The sequence below is a fragment of the Oncorhynchus mykiss genome, chromosome 10, assembly GCF_057628025.1.
Source record: "Oncorhynchus mykiss isolate SJ-2025 chromosome 10, ASM5762802v1, whole genome shotgun sequence".
Taxonomy (NCBI): domain Eukaryota; kingdom Metazoa; phylum Chordata; class Actinopteri; order Salmoniformes; family Salmonidae; genus Oncorhynchus; species Oncorhynchus mykiss.
In genome coordinates this window covers 82,228,412-82,241,899 of record NC_143031.1, presented here as the reverse complement: position 1 = coordinate 82,241,899, position 13,488 = coordinate 82,228,412, and the positions used below count along the sequence as shown (strand labels likewise).

General features: G+C 45.1%; 1 protein-coding gene across 3 annotated transcripts in view; it reads right to left on the bottom strand.

The window, feature by feature from the left end:
* LOC110516467 (receptor-type tyrosine-protein phosphatase delta) overlaps nt 1–13,488 on the bottom strand; it is a 181,708-nt gene that overhangs the window by 96,956 nt on the left and 71,264 nt on the right. Inside the window, exons 11-18 of one of the 3 annotated variants that reach the window (XM_090188107.1) lie at nt 10,440–10,565; nt 9,563–9,710; nt 8,079–8,224; nt 5,735–5,879; nt 3,795–4,100; nt 2,722–2,915; nt 1,525–1,551; nt 1,049–1,166 (exon numbers count right to left, since the gene is read on the bottom strand). In XM_090188107.1, coding sequence (XP_090044233.1) covers nt 1,049–1,166; nt 1,525–1,551; nt 2,722–2,915; nt 3,795–4,100; nt 5,735–5,879; nt 8,079–8,224; nt 9,563–9,710; nt 10,440–10,565 — 1,210 coding nt within the window. The remainder of the gene's footprint in view (nt 1–1,048; nt 1,167–1,524; nt 1,552–2,721; nt 2,916–3,794; nt 4,101–5,734; nt 5,880–8,078; nt 8,225–9,562; nt 9,711–10,439; nt 10,566–13,488) is intronic. The other 2 variants (XM_090188104.1, XM_090188106.1) reach the window with 2 other exon arrangements.

Genomic DNA, 13,488 nt, shown 5'->3' with positions numbered 1-13,488 from the left:
GTGGCAGGGACTGGGAGACTAGTCAGGATCAAGGCAAAGATGAACGGAGCAAAGTACAGAGAGATCCTTGATGAAAACCTGCTCCAGAGCTCAGGACCTCAGACTGGGGCAAAGGTTCACCTTCCAACAGGTCAACGACCCTAAGCGCACAGCCAAGACAACGGAGGAGTGGCTACGGGACAAGTGTTCAATTGTCCTTTTGTGGCCCAGCCAGAGGCCAGACTTGAACCCGATCGAACATCTCTGGAGACCTGAAAAATAGCTGTGCAGCGACGCTCCCCATCCAACCTGACAGAGCTTGAGAGGATCTGCAGAGAAGAATGGGAGAAACTCCCCAAATACAAGTGTGCCAAGCTTGTAGTGTCATCCCCAAGAATACTCGAGGCTGTAATCACTGCCAAAGGTGCTTCAACAAAGTACTGAGTAAAGGGTCTGAATACTTATGTAAATGTGATATTTCCATTAAAAAATACAATATATAATTTATGTTAAAAAATGTCTAAAACCTGTTTTTTGCTTTATCATTATGGGGTATTATGATGTCATTATGGGGTATTGTGATGTCATTATGGGGTATTGTGATGTCATTATGGGGTATTGTGATGTCATTATGGGGTATTGTGATGTCATTATGGGGTAATGTGATGTCATTATGGGGTAATGTGATGTCATTATGGGGTAATGTGATGTCATTATGGGGTATTGTGATGTCATTATGGGGTATTGTGATGTCATTATGGGGTATTGTGTGTAGATTGATGAGGAAATAGAACAATTGACTCCATTTTAGAATAAGACTGTAACAAAATGTGCAATAAGTAAAGGGGTCTGAATACGTTTGAAGGCTCTGTATGTGACCTCTTAAAATACGTATCGTCGTCTTTTTTAATTTCAGTTTCACGCTCGCGACCCCCATTTAGAGGAATCACTGCTCTAAAGAAGGCTGCGAAGCCTTAGTACATCTGTCTCGGTGTCTAGCAGCAGGCTGGGTAGCTGTGTCTGTACTGTCTGTTATATTATGTTGGGATGATACATGATAAGTACGTACGTGGGAGGGTAGTGCAGAGAGTTTGGGGTTTGCTCCGTGCCCCGTCTCCCTTGGCGGTGTACGCCCCCACAGACACAGAGTAGGCAGTATCAGCCTGGAGTTCCCCTAGAACCAACTCCTACAGAACACATAGAACGTAGAACTTATCAGTATTACAGAACCACCTCCTACAGATTGTAGAACTCATCAGTATTACAGAACCACCTCCTATAGATTATAGAACTCATCAGTATTACAGAACCACCTCCTACAGATTATAGAACTCATCAGTATTACAGAACCACTTCCTACAGATTCCATTATAGGCTGTATCTCATTCCATAGTTCCATTCTAGGCTGTGTCCCATTCCATAGTTCCAGTCTAGGCTGTGTTTCATTCCATCCTTTTTTCTACTAGCCCATGGGACCTGAACACAGGTCAAGACAACAGCATACATTAATCCTTTTTTTAGATAACAGATCACAGATATACTTACATATTCTGCAGATTCATTGTATTCCCACTAAACGACAGAACGAAGCAGGGAGCAAAGAGGAGGGAGAGAAAGAAACATTTTTTTTTACATTAGTCTCATATTTTATAATATATTGTAAAATATATAATATATATTATTCTTAAAAAATATTTTTAATTCTGAGCAATCAGTCTCTCTCCAGTAAGGTTTTCAGATACATCTAAATGTTACATTCTATTTCAACATTTCATTCTATTTCAACATTCCATTCTAATCCAACATTCAATTCTAATCCAACATTCCATTCTAATCCAACATTCCATTCTATTTCAACATTTCATTATATTTCAACATTCCATTCTAATCCAACATTCCATTCTAATCCAACATTCCATTCTAATCCAACATTCCATTATATTTCAACATTCCAATCTAATCCAACATTCCATTCTATATCAACATTCCATTCTAATCCAACATTCCATTCTATTTCAACATTTCATTCTATTTCAACATTCCATTCTAATCCAACATTCCATTCTAATCCAACATTCCATTCTAATCCAACATTCCATTCTATTCCAACATTCCAATCTAATCCAACATTCCATTCTATTTCAACATTCCATTCTAATCCAACATTCCATTATAATCCAACATTCCATTCTAATCCAACAGTCCATTCTATTTCAACATTCCATTCTATTTCAACATTCCATTCTAATCCAACATTCCATTCTAATCCAACATTCCATTATATTCCAACATTCCATTCTAATCCAACATTCCATTCTATTTCAACATTCCATTCTAATCCAACATTCCATTCTAATCCAACATTCCATTCTAATCCAACAGTCCATTATATTTCAACATTCCATTCTAATCCAACATTCCATTCTATTTCAACATTCCATTCTAATCCAACATTCCATTCTAATCCAACATTCCATTCTAATCCAACATTCCATTATATTCCAACATTCCATTCTATTCCAACATTCCATTCTATTTCAACATTCCATTCCAATCCAACATTCCATTCTATTTCAACATTCCATTCCAATCCACCATTCCATTCTATTTCAACATTCCATTCTAATCCAACATTACATTCTAATCCAACATTACAATCTATTTCAACATTCCATTCTATATCAACGTTCCATTCTATATCAATATTCTATTCAACCTGTCTGAGTTGTCTTCCATTGTTACCTGTGAGTCGTCTAGGAGTATATCCTTGATGAGGTTGGGTCCAGCGGGTTCTCCATAGTTCATCTTCATGTAGTGGACCTGGTAACCTCTGACCTGACCATGTTGCCGCTCCACGGCCGGTGCCCGCCACACCACCCTGACTGCTGACGAGTTCACCGCCTCCGACGCCACGTCGCGCGGAGGACCACTGGGAACTGGAAATGCATTGTGGGATAGGTCGTGGTCAAGGGTCAGGGTTCAAAAGTTGTGGTGGCTCTTAGATGGTTTAGATACTCCGGGGGAGGTGAGCGTTTGGAGGTAGGATAGGTTGGTGGGTTGAAAGCTTTTTGGGGTTCTGTTCAAAATGTCAATAAATATATAGGAGATGAAAGCACCAAAAAGCACCTAAAGACGGCCTGACCTTCAGAGAGCGAGAGTGAATGGAAAATAGAGAGGGGAGATCAGACGATACAAGGAATCCTAAGGGGCTGTGGTTCCCAGAACATCATATAACCTCAGTTATACAGAGGAAGGTACAATACAAACACATACCAAGAAAAAGGTTCAGCTCTGTAGAGGTAAAGTTAACTTCAGCATGACGAGTCAGGGTTGAAAGGAAAGACTGAGGGCTAGGTGGGAGCCCCCCCCTTTTACAGAGATGGTTTAAGCCATAGGGTTCAGCAGCAGTTCACAGGGGCGCATGGTTAATGGAGCGTACTATTATTCCCCTCATGTAGGGGTATTTAGTGACACACCCGCAGGGCTGTCTATTATTGTTCAAAAGGGCATTGTCAGTGGGATACACTGCATCAACCCCCCTCTGGTACAGGGAGAGAAGAGAGAAGAAAAGAGGAAGGATTTTAGAATGAAATGACTGTGTAGAGGTATAGCCAGGGGAGGTATAGCCAGGGGAGGTTTCTTTCTTAGAATGAAGGTCAAGGAGAAAAGACAGCTAGGGTTGCTGGGAATAGGATGCCGTTTGGGATGCACCCTACCGGCTAGAGGTTCTCAGGTGGTGGCATTGTTAGTGGGGCGAACCATTTTCACCAAGGATAGGGGTGTTTAGTACCAACAGGCAGGGGAAAGGGACATACCATCTTCTTCGGTGCGTACTAGTAGTTGTAGACTCTCTGGTCCTTCTCCGGCTTCCGTCAGGGCTCTGACCGTGATTCCATACTCGGTCCATTTCTCCAGGTTTTCCAGAAGGTACGGAGAGCTTCCCGGTGGAATTCGGCTGACTTGCTGGGACGTCCTGTTGTCCCGTTCCGTGACAGAATACTGGATGGAATATCCCGTTATGATTCCGTTCTGGAATTCCGCCAGGGGCGGAGCCCAACTTACCAGGATGCTGGTGGAGTTGGGGCTGGAGCATGTGACTTCCTGCGGAGGGGCCGAGGGTTCTGATTGGCCAGGTTTGAGGAAGTACGGGTTGTTTGGTGGATGTGATTGGTTGGTGAGGTGTTTAGTGGAAGATGGTGACAGAAAAAAAAAAAAAAGGGGACAAAAAAAAACACAAAATGAAAATAAAAGTCTAGAACCAATGTTTTCTAGAAAGACAAACGACCAGAAGACAAACACAGGTGCAAAACGCCAAATCCAGGGTTGCAAAATGTAGGTAACTTTCCCAAAATGTCCAGGTAATGTCCAGAAATCCTGGTTTGGGGAAAGTTTGGGAAAGTTATTGTAATTTAACAACCCTCTCTATTCAAAATCTGTTTGGATAGAAAATGTTGTCAACTGAAAAGGAGTGAAGAAGAACGACGAGTTGTAAAGGAGGAAACAACAGAAAAGGACACTGGACTGAGTCTCTGGGACAACGTGTAACACGTAACCTACCTTGACTTGAGTCTCACTCCAACCCATTCTATCAGTCTCAGTGCTTCTCCCCAGACTGATCCACTTCACATCTCTAACTGCTGAACTACTTTGTGCGTTGTGATCACCTTACCTTGACTGTAGCCCTAGCTGACTGACAGACGTCAGACTCGTGGAAGTTTGAAAAAACCCCCAAAGATATATATCTAAAGAATAAATTGTAAATATTGACCTATTGTTTCACTGTATAAAGTCATCTTATTCTGTTGATCTTATTCTCCACAAATTGTATTTTGTGATTCCATGACATATGAGGTCTGTTTAATCCAGATTACAATTCTGGTCCTCAGAGTATCTGATAGATGACACTAGAGGTCTGTTTAATCCAGATTACAACTCTGGTCCGCAGAGTAGCTGATAGATGACACTAGAGGTCTGTTTAATCCAGATTACAACTCTGGTCCTCAGAGTAGCTGATAGATGACACTAGAGGTCTGTTTAATCCAGATTATAACTCTGGTCCTCAGAATATCTGATAGATGACATATGAGGTCTGTTTAATCCAGATTATAATGCTGGTCCTCAGAGTATCTGATAGATGACATAATGAGTTGTGTTTAATCCAGATTATACCTCTGGTCCCTCTAGTATCTGATAGATGACATAATGAGTTGTGTTTAATCCAGATTATAACTCTGGTCCCTATAGTATCTGATAGATGACATAACGGGTTGTGTTTAATCCAGATTCTACCTCTGGTCCCTCTAGTATCTGATAGATGACATAATGAGTTGTGTTTAATCCAGATTACAACTCTGGTCCTCAGAGTATCTGATAGATGACACTAGAGGTCTGTTTAATCCAGATTCTACCTCTGGTCCCTATAGTATCTGATAGATGACATAATGAGTTGTGTTTAATCCAGATTCTACCTCTGGTCCCTCTAGTATCTGATAGATGACACTAGAGGTCTGTTTAATCCAGATTCTACCTCTGGTCCCTATAGTATCTGATAGATGACATAATGAGTTGTGTTTAATTCAGATTCTACCTCTGGTCCCTCTAGTATCTGATAGATGACACTAGAGGTCTGTTTAATCCAGATTCTACCTCTGGTCCCTATAGTATCTGATAGATGACATAATGAGTTGTGTTTAATCCAGATTCTACCTCTGGTAGAGCAGTACCAGCAGTAGTAGTAGTGTAGCTAGGGACATACGTGTCTGTGGTGTATCTGTGGTAACCTCGTTGGTATACGCTCCGATGCCGTGCTTGCTACGTGCTGCCAGCTGGAAGGTGTAGGAGGAGAATGGCTTCAAATTCTTTATAAGGTAGGAGGAGGCGGGGTCAAAATTCAGCTTCTTCTAGAAAGAGAGAGAAAAAAAGAGAGAGAGAGAAAAAGAGAGAGAAAGAGATGGAGGAGAGAGAGAGAGAGAGAGATAGAGGAGAGAGAGAGAGATGGAGGAGAGAGAGAGAGATGGAGAGAGAGAGAGAGAAAAAGAGAGAGATAGAGAGAGATGGAGGAGAGAGAGAGAGGAGAAAAAGAGATGGAGGAGAGAGAGAGAGAGAGAGAGAGAGAGAGAGAGAGAGATGGAGGAGAGATCGATGGAGGAGAGAGATGAAGGAGAGAGTGAGATAGAGATAGTTAAGGTTAGGGTTAAGGTCTAAGTTGTAACAGGTAGACAGAGGGTTAAGGTGGAAGGTGTAGCAGGTAGACAGTGGGTTAAGGTCTAAGCTGTAGCAGGTAGACAGAGGGTTAAGGTGGAAGGTGTAGCAGGTAGACAGAGGGTTAAGGTGGAAGGTGTAGCAGGTAGACAGAGGGTTAAGGTGGAAGGTGTAACAGGTAGACAGAGGGTTAAGGTGGAAGGTGTAACAGGTAGACAGAGGGTTAAGGTGGAAGGTGTAGCAGGTAGACAGAGGGTTAAGGTGGAAGCTGTAGCAGGTAGACAGAGGGATAAGGTCTAAGCTGTAACAGGTAGACAGAGGGTTAAGGTGGAAGGTGTAGCAGGTAGACAGAGGGTTAAGGTGGAAGGTGTAGCAGGTAGACAGAGGGTTAAGGTGGAAGGTGTAACAGGTAGACAGATGGTTAAGGTGGACGCTGTAGCAGGTAGACAGAGGGATAAGGGGTCAAAATCAAAGTAACAGTCAGTATCTGGTGTGGCCACCAGCTGCATTAAGTACTGCAGTGCATCTCCTCCTCATGGACTGCACCAGATTTGCCAGTTCTTGCTGTGAGATGTTACCCCACTCTTCCACCAAGGCACCTGCAAGTTCCCGGACATTTCTGGGGGGAATGGCCCTAGCCCTCACCCTCCGATCCAACAGGCCCCAGACATGCTCAATAGGATTGAGATCCGGGCTCTTCGCTGGCCATGGCAGAACACTGACATTCCTGTCTTGCAGGAAATCCCACACAGAACGAGCAGTATGGCTGGTGGCATTGTCATGCTGGAGGATCATGTCAGGATGAGCCTGCAGGAAGGGTCCACATGAGGCATGCTGCAATGATGAGAGAGGAGGATGTCTTCCCTTGTAACGCACAGCATTGAGATTGCCTGCAATGACAACAAGCTCAGTCCGATGATGCTGTGACACACCGCCCCAGACCATGACAGACCCTCCACCTCCAAATCGATCTGCTCAAGAGGACTGGCCTCGTTATAACGCTCATTCCTTCGATGATAAATGGGAATCCGACCATCACCCGGTGAAGAGCACTTTTTGCCAGTCCTGTCTAGTCCAGCGACGGTGGGTTTGTGCCCATAGGTGACGTTGTTGCCAGTGATGTCTGGTGAGGACCTGCGTTACAACAGGCCTACAAGCCCTCAGTCCAGCCTCTCTCAGCCTATTGCGGACAGTCTGATCACCGATGGAGGGATTGTGCGTTCCTGGTGTGATACATCCTGTACCTGTCCCGCAGGTGTGATGTTCGGATCCTGTGCAGGTGTTGTTACACGTGGTCTGCCACTGCGAGGACGACCAGCTGTCCATCCTGTCTCCCTGTAGCGCTGTCTTAGGCGTCTCACAATACGGACATTGCAATTTATTACCCTGGCCACATCTACTGTCCTCATGCCTCCTTGCAGCATGCCTAAGGCACATTCACGCAGATGAGCAGGGACCCTGGGCATCTTTCTTTTGGTGTTTTTCAGAGTCAGTAGAAAGGCCTCTTTAGTGTCCTAAGTTTTCATAACTGTGACCTTAATTTGCCTACCGTCTGTAAGCTGTTAGTGTCTTTACGACCATTCCACAGGTTAATTGTTTATGGTTCATTAATTGTTTATGGTTCATTAATTGTTTATGGTTCATTGAACAAGCATGGGAAACCGTGTTTAAACCCTTTACAATGAAGATCTGTGAAGTTATTTGGATTTTTACGAATTATCTTTGAAAGACAGGGTCCTGAAAAAGGGCCATTTCTTTTTTTGCTGAGTTTATAAATCACCACAGAAAGGTCCCAGTGGATTGTAAAGATGAAAGTGTATTGAGACTTTGTGAAAAGCAACTGAGCTCTATGGGTTTAAGAAACGGGGGTTTAACTAATTTACAAATATATCTCTTACCTCTTCGTTGTCACCAGACCTCCTGTATACCAGTTCATATCCAGTGATCACGTTTTCAGGCCCACTCTGTGGAGGAGCTACCCATGACAGTAATACACTGGTCTCTGACTTGGCCTCTCCTTTGAAGTCTGATGGCTGGGACGGAACTGGGAGGGAGGATATACTACATTACCCACAATACACTACTGGAGAGAGTGGGACTACATTACACATAATACACTACTGGTGAGAGAGGGACTACACTACCCACAATACACTACTGGAGAGAGGGGGACTACACAACCCACAATACACAACTGGTGAGATAGGGACTACATTACCCACAATACACTGCTGGAGATAGAGGGACTGCATTGCCCACAATACACCACTGGAGAGAGAGGGACTACATTACCCACAATACACCCTTGTATCAAATACAAAAAAATATAACTTTATTTAAAGTGTATTTAACACAACAAACTTTACAGTAAAAAAGTCTAATGAAATAAGTAAATGCACACAGAAAACAATGAACGATGGGTAAAAGAACAGAAACCCTGTAGAGTGAAGGACTATGTCAGAAACCCTGTAGAGTGAAGGACTACAGTATGTCAGAAACCCTGTAGAGTGAAGGACTATGTCAGGAACCCTGTAGAGTGAAGGACAACAGTACGTCAGGAACCCTGTAGAGTGAAGGACTACAGTATGTCAGAAACCCTGTAGAGTGAAGGACTATGTCAGGAACCCTGTAGAGTGAAGGACTACAGTATGTCAGAAACCCTGTAGAGTGAAGGACTATGTCAGGAACCCTGTAGAGTGAAGGACTACAGTATGTCAGAAACCCTGTAGAGTGAAGGACTATGTCAGAAACCCTGTAGAGTGAAGGACTATGTCAGGAACCCTGTAGAGTGAAGGACTATGTCAGAAACCCTGTAGAGTGAAGGACTACAGTATGTCAGAAACCCTGTAGAGTGAAGGACTACAGTATGTCAGAAACCCTGTAGAGTGAAGGACTATGTCAGAAACCCTGTAGAGTGAAGGACTATGTCAGGAAACCTGTAGAGTGAAGGACTATGTCAGAAACCCTGTAGAGTGAAGGACTATGTCAGAAACCCTGTAGAGTGAAGGACTATGTCAGAAACCCTGTAGAGTGAAGGACTACAGTATGTCAGAAACCCTGTAGAGTGAAGGACTATGTCAGAAACCCTGTAGAGTGAAGGACTACAGTATGTCAGAAACCCTGTAGAGTGAAGGACTATGTCAGAAACCCTGTAGAGTGAAGGACTATGTCAGAAACCCTGTAGAGTGAAGGACTATGTCAGAAACCCTGTAGAGTGAAGGACTACAGTATGTCAGAAACCCTGTAGAGTGAAGGACTATGTCAGAAACCCTGTAGAGTGAAGGACTATCAACTAACCCTTACATAGCTGGCTACTTCATTGACTGCCCCCCCCCCCCCCCCCCCCCCTCCAACCCGGACACACACCAGGCCCCCCCTGTACCTCCAGTCTTGGCTATGATCTGCAGGTCCTGGGAGAGAGGTCCGTCTCCTACAGAGGTAAAGGCCAGGACTCTGATGTAATAGGTCTTATTAGGGGTCAGACTCTGGATGGTGATGAAGTTCACACCACGAACCATCAGCTTCTCCCACTGGGGGGGCGAAAGGAGGAGGGTGGAGAGGAGGGTGGAGAGAGAGAGAGAGAGTGAGTGAGAGGAGGAGGGTGGAGAGAGAGAGAGGAGGGTGGAGAGAGAGAGAGAGAGAGAGAGAGGGAGGAGGGTGGAGAGAGAAAGCAAGAGGAGGAGAGGGAGAGAGAGAGCGAGGAGGAGGTTGGAGAGAGAGAGAGAGAGGAGGAGAGTAGAGAGAGAGGAGGAGGGTGGAGAGAGAGGAGGAGGGTGGAGAGAGAGAGGGAGAGAGAGAGGAGGGTGGAGAGAGAGAGCAAGAGGAGGAGGGTGGAGAGAGAGAGCGAGGAGGAGGGTAGAGAGAGAGAGAGGAGGAGGGTGGAGAGAGAGCGAGAGAGGAGGAGAGTGGAGAGAGAGAGAGGAGGAGGGTGGAGAGAGAGAGCGAGGAGGAGGGTAGAGAGAGAGAGAGGAGGAGGGTGGAGAGAGAGCGAGAGAGGAGGAGGGTAGAGAGAGAGAGAGAGGAGGAGGGTGGAGAGAGAGAGAGGAGGAGGGTGGAGAGAGAGCGAGAGAGGAGGAGGGTGGAGAGAGAGAGCAAGAGGAGGAGGGTGGAGAGAAAGGCATAGAGAGAGGAGAGGAAGGGGTAAATAGCGTAGATATGGACACACACACACACAGAACCTACACCCCCCCCCCCCCCCCACCTCCACTCACATACACACACAGAACCCCCCCCCCCCCACACACACACACACCACTTACCTGGTTGACTTGCAGTGTGTTGTCGTCTGTATAGTAGACTCTGTATCCCACCACCTGCCCGTTAGCCTCCTCAGGTCCATCCCAGTGGATTATAGCTGTGGTGGTACTCAGCATACGACCTCTGACCTGGACCAATGACAAACAAGCAAAACAGAATTCCACAGTGATCGCTAGATCATTAACTCTAATACCACTGATCTGTTTAGGATGTCTCTCTCTCTCTCTTTCTCACTGTGTGTGTGTGTGTGTGTGTGCAACAAGTCAAATCAAACTTTATTTAAAAAGATTCACTTGCAAAACACACAGCATACGACCTCAAGACTCAAACTCAAATCACATCAAACCCGTAACATCTCAACACACTTTCCTGGGTAGGATATATCCTACAACATCCTCCGCAATGCTTGGGTTGTGCCGTGGCGGAGGTCTTTGTGGGCTATACTCAGCCTTGTCTCAGGATGGTAAGTTGGTGGTTGAAGATATCCCTCTAGTGGTGTGGGGGCTGTGCTTTGGCAAAGTGGGTGGGGTTATATCCTTCCTGTTTGGCCCTGTCCGGGGGTGTCCTCAGAGTGGGCCACAGTGTCTCCTGACCCCTCCTGTCTCAGCCTCCAGTATTTATGCTGCAGTAGTTTATGTGTCGGGGGGCTAGGGTCAGTTTGTTATATCTGGAGTACTTCTCCTGTCCTATTTGGTGTCCTGTGTGAATCTAAGTGTGCGTTCTCTAATTCTCTCCTTCTCTCTTTCTCTCTCTCGGAGGACCTGAGCCCTAGGACCATGCCCCAGGACTACCTGACATGATGACTCCTTGCTGTCCCCAGTCCACCTGGCTGTGCTGCTGCTCCAGTTTCAACTGTTCTGCCTTATTATTATTCGACCATGCTGGTCATTTATGAACATTTGAACATCTTGGCCATGTTCTGTTATAATCTCCACCCAGCACAGCCAGAAGAGGACTGGCCATCCCACATATGCTCTCTCTAATTCTCTCTTTCTTTCTCTCTCTCGGAGGACCTGAGCCCTAGGACCATGCCCCAGGAATACCTGACATGATGACTATTTGCTGTCCCCAGTCCACCTGGCCGTGCTGCTGCTCCAGTTTCAACTATTCTGCCTTATTATTATTATTATGTTGTTGGTCATTTATGAACATTTGAACATCTTGACCATGTTTTGTTATAATCTCCACCCGGCACAGCCAGAAGAGGACTGGCCACCCCACATAGCCTGGTTCCTCTCTAGGTTTCTTCCTAGGTTTTGGCCTTTCTAGCGAGTTTTGCTTGCTGTTTGGGGTTTTAGGCTGGGTTTCTGTACAGCACTTTGAGATATCAGCTGATGTGCGAAGGGCTATATAAATACATTTGATTTGATTTGATTTGGAAAAGCATCCCCAAAATAACCCTGACATTAAAAAAGAGACAGGGACAACACTTTTTATCTAAAGTGTTGAAGGGGAAGGAAAACTGCAGCTCCAGAGCCTGATGTTGTGCTGATTAAAAAATACAAACATGACGATAGCAGACACATTATGAACAGGAAAAACGAGAGAGATGGGGGTTAGAGAGAGGACTGATCTACTAACCTGTCATGAGGGTTAGGGAGAGGACTGATCTACTAACCTGTCATGGGGGTTAGGGAGAGGACTGATCTACTAACCTGTCATGGGGGTTAGAGAGAGGACTGATCTACTAACCTGTCATGGGGGTTAGGGAGAGGACTGATCTACTAACCTGTCATGGGGGTTAAGGAGAGGACTGATCTACTAACCTGTAGTGGGGGTTAGGGAGAGGACTGATCTACTAACCTCTACTAACCTGTCATGGGGGTTAGAGAGAGGACTGATCTACTAACCTGTCATGGGGGTTAGAGAGAGGACTGATCTCTTAACCTGTCATGGGGCTAGAGAGAGGACTGATCTACTAAGCTGTCATGGGGGTTAAGGAGAGGTCTGTTCGACTAACCTGTCATGGGGGTTAAGGAGAGGACTGATCTACTAACCTGTCATGGGGCTAGAGAGAGGACTGATCTACTAACCTGTCATGGGGCTAGAGAGAGGACTGATCTACTAACCTGTCATGGGGGTTAGGGAGAGGACTGATCTACTAACCTGTCATGGGGGTTAGAGAGAGGACTGATCTCTTAACCTGTCATGGGGGTTAAGGAGAGGACTGATATACTAACCTCTACTAACCTGTCATGGGGGTTAGGGAGAGGACTGATCTACTAACCTGTCATGGGGGTTAGGGAGAGGACTGATCTACTAACCTGTCATGGGGGTTAAGGAGAGGACTGATCTACTATCCTGTCATGGGGGTTAAGGAGAGGACTGATCTACTAACCTGTCATGGGGATAGAGAGAGGACTGATCTACTAACCTGTCATGGGGGTTAGGGAGAGGACTGATCTACTAACCTGTCATGGGGGTTAAGGAGAGGACTGATCTACTAACCTGTCATGGGGGTTAAGGAGAGGACTGATCTACTAACCTGTCATGGGGGTTAAGAAGAGGACTGTTCCACTAACCTGTCATAGGGGTTAGAGAGAGGACTGATCTACTAACCTGTCATGGGAGTTAAGGAGAGGACTGTTCTACTGTTGTTATGATAGATCAACATCCTCTAACCTGTTGTAGTGATACGACAGCCTGTTCGGCTGCTGTTATGACAGCTGATTAATGAATACAAATACAGTGCCTTGCGAAAGTATTCGGCCACCTTGAACTTTGCGACCTTTTGCCACATTTCAGGCTTCAAACATAAAGATATAAAACTGTATTTTTTTGTGAAGAATCAACAACAAGTGGGACACAATCATGAAGTGGAACGACATTTATTGGATATTTCAAACTTTTTTAACAAATCAAAAACTGAAAAATTGGGCGTGCAAAATTATTCAGCCCCTTTTGCTGCGATTACAGCTGTAAGTCGCTTGGGGTATGTCTCTATCAGTTTTGCACATCGAGAGACTGACATTTTTTCCCATTCCTCCTCGCAAAACAGCTCGAGCTCAGTGAGGTTGGATGGAGAGCATTTGTGAACAGCAGTTTTCAGTT